The sequence below is a fragment of the Rhea americana genome, unplaced genomic scaffold (assembly GCF_003343005.1).
Source record: "Rhea americana isolate MKP2758 unplaced genomic scaffold, rheAme1 scaffold_178, whole genome shotgun sequence".
In the NCBI taxonomy this organism is placed as follows: domain Eukaryota; kingdom Metazoa; phylum Chordata; class Aves; order Rheiformes; family Rheidae; genus Rhea; species Rhea americana.
The window spans coordinates 1,489,919-1,497,881 of record NW_028185905.1 but is presented as its reverse complement, the minus strand read 5'-3'; the positions used below and the strand labels follow the sequence as shown (position 1 = coordinate 1,497,881).

General features: G+C 59.6%; 1 protein-coding gene across 1 annotated transcript in view; it reads left to right on the top strand.

The window, feature by feature from the left end:
- UNC45A (unc-45 myosin chaperone A) overlaps nucleotides 1-7,957 on the top strand; it is an 11,901-nt gene extending 3,944 nt beyond the window's left edge. Inside the window, exons 2-20 of the mRNA XM_085301592.1 lie at nucleotides 359-550; nucleotides 1,502-1,538; nucleotides 1,649-1,824; nucleotides 1,939-2,031; nucleotides 2,311-2,478; nucleotides 2,749-2,917; nucleotides 3,176-3,346; nucleotides 3,493-3,664; nucleotides 3,937-4,237; nucleotides 4,421-4,515; nucleotides 4,598-4,739; nucleotides 4,960-5,100; nucleotides 5,342-5,469; nucleotides 5,720-5,786; nucleotides 5,966-6,079; nucleotides 6,673-6,788; nucleotides 6,935-7,052; nucleotides 7,132-7,287; nucleotides 7,431-7,957. Of these exons, the coding sequence (XP_085157718.1) occupies nucleotides 359-550; nucleotides 1,502-1,538; nucleotides 1,649-1,824; nucleotides 1,939-2,031; nucleotides 2,311-2,478; nucleotides 2,749-2,917; nucleotides 3,176-3,346; nucleotides 3,493-3,664; nucleotides 3,937-4,237; nucleotides 4,421-4,515; nucleotides 4,598-4,739; nucleotides 4,960-5,100; nucleotides 5,342-5,469; nucleotides 5,720-5,786; nucleotides 5,966-6,079; nucleotides 6,673-6,788; nucleotides 6,935-7,052; nucleotides 7,132-7,287; nucleotides 7,431-7,691 (2,817 nt within the window). The 3' untranslated portion in view covers nucleotides 7,692-7,957. The remainder of the gene's footprint in view (nucleotides 1-358; nucleotides 551-1,501; nucleotides 1,539-1,648; nucleotides 1,825-1,938; nucleotides 2,032-2,310; nucleotides 2,479-2,748; nucleotides 2,918-3,175; nucleotides 3,347-3,492; nucleotides 3,665-3,936; nucleotides 4,238-4,420; nucleotides 4,516-4,597; nucleotides 4,740-4,959; nucleotides 5,101-5,341; nucleotides 5,470-5,719; nucleotides 5,787-5,965; nucleotides 6,080-6,672; nucleotides 6,789-6,934; nucleotides 7,053-7,131; nucleotides 7,288-7,430) is intronic.
- The last annotated feature ends 6 nt before the right edge of the window (nucleotides 7,958-7,963 follow it).

The window sequence follows — 7,963 nt, the reverse complement described above, 5'->3', positions numbered from 1 at the left end:
GGCCGCACCGCGCCGCTGCGGGACGAGGGCCCATCCCGACGGCCCGCCCCGGGCCCCTCCCGCGGCCGGGCCCAGGCGCAGGCCCCGGCCGTTGGGGCCCCTCCCGCGGGTCTGTCCCGTCCCCAGTCCCGAGCACTTCGGGCGAGGGGTCCCGTCCCGGGGGCCTGTCCTGGGCCATCCCCGGTCGCTGGGGCCCGTCCCCGGGGCCGTGGGGGTCTGTCCTGGGAGCTGTCGTTGCCCCATGCCGGGGGCAGCTGGGGTGATGCAGCTTGTCCGGGGCCCATCCCTGGGGCGCTGTGGCGGGTCGTGGCCCGCGCAGCATGGGTGGGTCAGGGCTGTGTCCCAGGGACCCCCTTAGCACCCGTGTGCTACCCCGGTGCTGGTCTCGCAGGTGACGGCGGGGCAGCTGCGCGAGCAGGGCAACGCGCTGTTCCAGGCGGGGGACCACGCCGCAGCCCTCGCCGCCTACACGCAGGCRCTGAGCCTCTGTGACGCCGAGTCGGAGCGAGCCGTGCTGCACCGCAACCGCGCTGCCTGTTACCTGAAGCTGGTGAGAGCRGGGGCGGGAGGGCGTCACCGTGCGCCCTGCAAGAACTGACCTGCCCAGGCCAGCCTGCCAGGGCGCGTTGCTGGCGCACTGTCCTGGCTGCTGCAGCCTCTGCCAGCCAGGCGCACGTGCGGGGAGCCCCCGTCAGTCCCTCTGCAGGGTGATGTCCAGCGGGTGCTTATCTCCACTCTTTGGCCACAGGGGGCCAACCAGGACCTTGCTGGTGTCAGAGCTGTCAGGAGGGCCCTGAGCCTGGCTGGCATGTTGCATTGGCTCCCTAGCTCAGTGCTGCATGGTACTGTCCTGTCCCTCCCTGCAAGACATGTAACTCTCTATGCCAGCTGGTAGCACAATAGAGTGACCAGGGTGGCCAAATGGCACATCTTCTTGAACTAATGCTGCAGAAACAGATGTTTTCTAGAGCCCTTGGGACCCATCCTTCTACCTGTGTTGGCCACCTGACATGCTTCCTCTGCTCATCTCTTTTCCTGGCCTGTCTGATGCTGTCCCACTTCTCTGTGGGTTGTCCAAGCCTGGGCAGGACACTACTGTCCATGTCAAAGGTGCATAGATGCTCTGCATTGGGTCTATTCCCCAGACAGCTGCAGTGTCTCTAGTCTGCTAGCATGGAACCATCTCTGAAAGAAGTGGGAAGCATGGATGGACAGGGAGCAACATCACAGTGGGCACTCAAAGGGCCTCGGGGGAGGTAGGGGCATGTGGCTTCTCAGGAACCCTTGTGAAGTCTATGTTCCTGTGAAGAGCAAGATGCCATATCGTACTGCTTCATTGTCCTCAGTGACTGGTTCCATCCTCAAACCACCATGGTCATTTCCCTACACTCTAAAGAGCCTGGTGCTGACTTTGCCCTCAAGCTGGGGTGAATGTGACCTGTATGTCTATCTCTGGGCAATGGGGCAGGCCGTTTCCTTCTCACTGTTTTTTTCTCTGTAGGAAGACTACGCTAAGGCAGAAGCTGATGCATCTAAAGGTACTGTCAGGGTATGGCTAGTAGGAGACTGGTCTCTGTGCGCTGCGTGCCTGTTGAGGCAGAGTGGAGCAGTCCAAGAGATCTGTGATACATCTCTTGCTTGTCCTCAGCCATTGAAGCTGACGGACGGGACATGAAGGCACTGTTCCGCCGAAGCCAGGCGCTGCAGAAGCTGGGCCGTTTAGACCAGGCTATCAGTGACTTGCAGAGGTGTGTGAGCCTGGAGCCCAAGAACAAGGCCTTTCAGGAGGCACTGCGCACCCTGGGGAGCAGCATGCATGAGAAGGTGAGCCGGGGAGACTATCAGTAGGGCTGGCTGTGGGCTGCTGTTGTGAACTCCTGCAGGTGCAGTCTGTTCAGGGGAATGGTGAGGGCTGAGCTGCTGTTTCTGATCTCTTAGATGAAGACAATGTCCTGCACAGACTCTAAGGTGGACCAGATGTTTCAGATCTTACTGGATCCTGAAGAAAAGGATGCAGACAAGAAGCAAAAGGTCTGAACTCTAGGGAGCAGGGAGAGATGTTGCTTGAATGGAAGGCAAGGAGGGGAAGAACTACCCTTCCTGGCTCAATGCTGCTGGCGGATCTGTGCTGCCCTGTGGTGGTAGAACATGCTCTGCAAGGGTTGGGTGTGGAAGGCGGGTGCTTGTGGCTGCCCTGGTGGTCTGGCAGGTTCCTGTGGGAGAGGTTACCTGCTCACAGTGGGCCACATTCTGCAGCTAACCTGCCCCAGTCAGTGGGTTGGTGCCCCAAACATGACTCGGCTCTCCTAGGCTGCGCAGAACCTGATTGTGCTGGCACGGGAGGAGGCTGGAGCAGAGAAAATCTTCCAAAGTGATGGTGTGCGGCTGCTGACACGGCTCCTTGACACGGCCAAAGCTGACATGATGCTGGCAGCCCTGCGCACCCTGGTGGGGTTGTGCTCCGGGCATCGCTCCCGGGTAGGTCATGTCATAGTTTCTCTTGTATGATGGGGCCTGGCCCAGGGTGACTGGTATCTGGGCTGCTGTGAAGTGTCAGACAGGGGAGCGTGGCTGGCCTCTGCCTATGGCTCACTGCAGCCCAGCTGAGCAGTGGAGCCTTCAGCTGTCACCCCGCCAGGCCCAAGCTTGCGGGAGCCTTGTTGTGACATGGAACCATCTGGAGATGGTGCTGGGGAGTGCTAAGGCTTTCCTGAAGTCTCCAGCAGACAGCTGTGCTTGTGCTTGCAGACCATGGCCATCTTGTCGGAATTGGGTGCCCCTCGTCTCTCAGCAGTGCTAGGTGTGGAGCATGAACAGGTGTCCCTGGCTGCCTGCAACCTGCTGCAGGTGATGTTTGATTCYCTGAAGGAAGGGATGCAGAAGGACTTCCGTGGAAAGGAGGATGCAGTGGTGCTGGGTGAGTGCTTGCCTGCCCCAGCTGGCTAATGTGGCAGTGGGGAGGTGCTGAGCTGTAGTGGGCTGTGGGTTCTTCTCCATCTGCCTGGCTTGATGCTGCTCCCTGCTGCTGAGCCAAGGACTCAGATCCATGATTAATATAGCCTTGAGCTGGGAGCTGGGATCCCTGCTTATGGCAGCATCTCCTGCCAGCCTTGCTGTAATGGGGGTGAGGCCCCTGTACAGTGCACTGACTACTGGGCACTGTTTCTCCTGGAAGATTCCTCCAAGGATCTGAAGCTGCTGATCAAGCACCTCCTGGAGCTGCTAGCCCTGGAAGGGGCTTCTGCRCATGGACGGGACAATGCCCTCAACCTGCTCATCAAAGTGGTGCCCAGGAAGTCACCAAAAGAGACCAATAACAGCCTGAGTCTCTGGGTGATTGATCAGGGTGAGTGAAGCACAGCCTGCAGTGTCCCACTAGGGTGTCTCAACCCTCTGCTTCGGGGTGATATGTGCCTTGGCTCTGCAGGTGCCAGGGTCCTGTGCACCCTCTTTTGCTCCTTACCAGGGTGTCTGACCTGCATGTCCTCCTAGGCCTGAAGAAGATCCTGGAGGTGGGAAGCACAGTGTGTGGGGCTCAGGACAGCCTGCCCGTGACGGAGAACAGCCGAATGAGTGCCTCTGTCCTGCTGAGCAAGCTCTACGGTGACCTGAAATGTGATGCTGAGAGGGAGAACTTCCACCACTTATGCGAGGAATATGTGAAGTGAGCCAGCACCTCCCTGGGGGCAGGAGGGGGCTTTGATTTTTCTGAAGCCAGCAGCCTTCTGAGTGCCCCAGGTGTGTGCTGCACACACCCTGCCTCTCCTGGAAGCAGCAGCACTTCTATCCCCAGGCCCTTTTGTGCTTAGCTATACGAATAGATGGGCAGACCCACCAGGGACTTGCTGTGCTGGGGATCCAGCAGGGCAGGGCTGCTTGTGGCTGGAAGCAGTAGACAGGCTAAGCTTTTTCTCTTCTGGTGTTCTTCTCCTGCAGGAGCTGGTTTGAGGGGCATGAGCTGGCTGGAAAGCTGCGGGCCATACAGACAGTGTCATGCCTGCTGCAGGGCCCSTCAGAGGCTGGGAACAGGGTGCTGGAGCTGGAGGGGATCATGGATGGTGTGCTGTCTCTCTGCGCCTCTGTCTGTGAGGCCCATCAGCTGGTAGCTGTGGAGGCGCTGATCCACGCTGCCGACAAGGCCAAGCGTGCCTCCTTCATCACTGCCAACGGTGTCAGTCTACTCAAAGAGATATACAAGCACAGCGAGAGGGACAGCATCCGCATCCGTGCACTGGTGGTGAGTGCAATAGGAGCATGGCAGGACGGGGAGGAGTAGTTGTGCTTGGATGCTGGATGATGCTCTGTTGGGCTGTGACTGCAAGGTCCACAGGTCCACAGCACTGTCTCGTCCCTAGTGTGGGGCTGTCACAGGCACAGTGGTGTGGCTGTTCCTGCTCTAACACCCTGTTCTTGGCTGCAGGGTCTCTGCAAACTGGGGTCTGCCGGAGGCACCGACTTCAGCATGAAGCAGTTTGCTGAGGGCTCCACGATGAAATTGGCCAAGCAGTGCCGCAAGTGAGTGCTGCAGACAGCAGAGTCTGTYGGGGAGATTGGGGCAGGTGCCCTGCAGTGTGGCCTCACTGTGACCCTCTCCCAGATGGCTGTGTAATGAGACGATTGATGCGGGCACAAGGCGCTGGGCTGTGGAGGGCCTGGCCTACCTCACTTTTGATGCAGATGTTAAGGAGGAGTTTGTGGAGGACAAGGCAGCAATGCAGGCCATGTTCCACCTGGCCAAGGTGAGTGTGGCAGGGCTGTAGCGAGGGACCACTGGTGAGCACAGTGGTACTGGGAAAATGTGCTCAAGTGCCCTTCTTGCTGGAAAGGGTTGGGAGGTCACACTGTGGGACTGTGACTGGCTGTGTGGAAGGACTGATGCCCCATGGTGCTGAGGAGGCTCAAGCCATTGCTTATCCTCTGTGTGTCATGGGTGTGATGAGTGTCCTGTTATCCCCACAGTCGGAGGACAGGAGTGTGCTCTATGCAGTAGCCTCTACACTAGTGAACTGCACCAACAGCTATGACCATGAGGAGCCAGACCCCCAAATGCTGGAGCTGGCCAAGTATGCCAAACAGCACATTCCAGAGCAGCACCCTAAGGTGAGGAGGGCACGGGTTGTTCTCAGGAGGTACCAGGGAGCCCTAACCTTGGAGGAGAGTGCATGGGTGGGACAGAGCCCAGTGTCCCAGGTAGGGATAGCGTGTTTGGATGAACAGTCTGGGGGGCCTTCATCAGTGGGGTTGGAGGCCTTGCAGTGAGTGGCTACATGTTGGGTGTCAAGCAGCGGTGGCGAGTTGGGTTGTAAGTCTGAACTGAGCAGCGACCCTGTCTCTGGGGCAGGACAAGCCAGACTTTGTGAAGCGGCGGGTGCAGAAGCTGCTGGCAGCTGGTGTAGTGTCAGCTCTTGCCTGCATGGTGAAGAGTGAGAATCCAGCACTAACCAGCTCCTGCCGGGAGCTGATCTCCAGGTATGGCCGTGCGTGGCAGGTGATTGGTGGGGTGAGAGATGGGCTTTGAGGCTGGTGTTTTGCCTGCAAGCCTGGGTTTCTGTGGTGGCTGGATGGGGGAATCCAAGCTTCTGGATGTAGAAAGGTGGTAGTCAAGAGCCGGTGCACTGCAAAGCAGCCTGGGCCTGATGCTGGTGTTCAGGTGGCACTGGGACCCTGAGGGACAACTGTAGCAAGTCCCTGACTCCAGCTACTCCCGCATTGTCTATAGGGTGTTCCTGGCCCTGGTGGAGGAGGCGGAGGACCGTGGTGGTGTGGTTGCACAAGGAGGAGGCAAGGTGAGATGATAGACCGTGGTGCAATGCCCCACACAGAGGGGCGCAGGGAAGGGCTGGGGTTGCTGAGACTGGCTACCCATGGTACCAGTGGTCAGGGACTGTGACTGTGGTTTGGCTCCCTTGTATGTGAGACCTGGGAAAGCTGGGGCTGCTGTGACCTGGCTGCTGCATCTCTGCAGGCTCTCATTCCCCTGTCCCTGGAGGGCACTGAAGTGGGGCAGACCAAGGCTGCGCAGGCCCTGGCAAAGATCACCATCACRTCCAACCCTGAGATGGCGTTTCCTGGAGAACGGGTCAGTGCAGCCACTGTGGGCTGGGAGGGCAAGTCTGCCATGCAGAGGCCTGTTGTGGGGAGTCAGGGCAGTGTGCAGGGGTTTGYATGGGGACAGCAGCTAGGAAAGGACTAATGCAAGGGCTCATCAMCCTTGTGTGCCCAAACTGCTGTTGGAGACTTGCTGAAGCTAGAGTGTGCGCCTGCTCCTGGAAGGCATCAGCCTGAGCAGGGCGAGCAGTGGCTACCCAGGCAGGAAGTGCCAAGGCTACTGTACACAAGACCCAGGAGACAGTGGGTTTCAGCTCTTCCTCCTTGCCTGTCTGGAAGGAGCTTGGCAACCCTGGAGTTAAAGGCCACAARACTATTTAGCTGATAATTTGCACTGTTTGAACTTCCAGCGTGASTTTGACTGGCCTTCTCTGGAGAGATGGAGCGACCTCCACTGCTCATTTGCCTAGGGCCTGGTCGTGGGAAAGCCTCTGCCATATGCTGTGCTCAAAGTGTGCTYGCTCCCTRTGAGAGGACAAGATGCCTGGGCYCTGCCTTGWGGGCTGGGAATGGAGTCTCTGCCCCCTTGTTCAGGGTGTGAGCTCTGCATTGCTGCCTTCACAGATCTACGAGGTGGTCCGGCCCCTTGTAAGCCTTCTGCACCTTCAGCGCACAGGTCTGGAGAACTTTGAGGGTCTGATGGCATTAACCAACCTGGCCGGCATCAGCGAGAGGCTGCGGTAGGGACTGTGGGGCTGCTGCAGCGCTGGGCTAGGTTGGGAAGGGAAGAGGGCCATGATCCTACCTGGCTTGGAGGCGCGCTTTCCTGGCCAGTATGAATGGTGGGGGAACACTGGAGTGGGAGTGCATATGTGTCTTGCTGCAGGCAGAAAATCCTGAAGGAGAAGGCYGTACCCATGATTGAGGGCTACATGTTTGAGGAGCACGAGCTGATCAGGCTGGCTGCGACGGAGTGCATGTGCAACATGGCCATGAGCAAGGAGGTGAGGGCAAGTCCAGCCTGGACTGTGCTGGGTGCCTGTGCTGGCCTCCCAGTGACTCTAGCACTCTTCTCACTGGCAGGTGCAGGAGCTGTTCCTGGCCGAGGGCAGCGACCGGCTGAAGCTGATGGTCTTGTACAGCGGGGAAGAGGATGAGAAGCTGCGGCGTGCAGCCTCGGGGACCTTGGCCATGCTGACGGCGCTGCACCCCCCCATCTGCAAGAGGATCCCCCAGGTGGTGAGTGCCTGGCAGCAGGGGAGACCGTTGCTCTAGGGAGAACAGGGCTCCCTGGGTAKAGGAGGAAGGGCTGGGAGGAGTGCAGGGGAGCTGGCTCTGCTGCCACTGCAGGCTCAGCAAGGCCTTGCTCTCCCCCTCGGCAGACAGCACACTGGCTGGAGATCCTGCAGGCCCTGCTCCTGAGCCCCAACGTGGAGCTGCAGCACCGTGGGGCYGTGGTAGTGATGAACATGATGGCAGCAGAGCGAGAGGTGGCCGAGCAGCTCATCGCCAGCGAGATGCTGGAGATCCTCTCCGTGCTCGCCAAGGAAAAGGACAAGCCACGTGTAGCCCAGGCGGCCAAGGAGAGCCTGGCGCAGGCTCTGGCTTACGGCCTTATCAAGCCCAACCCCAACCAGGAGTGAGGTCCTGGGCTCTGCTCTGGGACAGCCCTGCACATGCTGCTCTGGGCTTGTGCCCACCACGCTGCTCGGGGCTTGCTGGCACCCCTCGGTGCAGGACTCCCCACCGAGAGACCACACGCTGTGGCCATGGCTGAGCTCAGCTCCCACATCCGCATCGGGGCCAGGTCTGCCCGGGGCCCCTGACGCCTCCCCTGGGCCGGGCTGCTGGGGCCAGGGGAAGGTTGGGGCTTGCTGTCCGTCGGGGCTGTACGTGCACCACCGTGTGCCTTAAC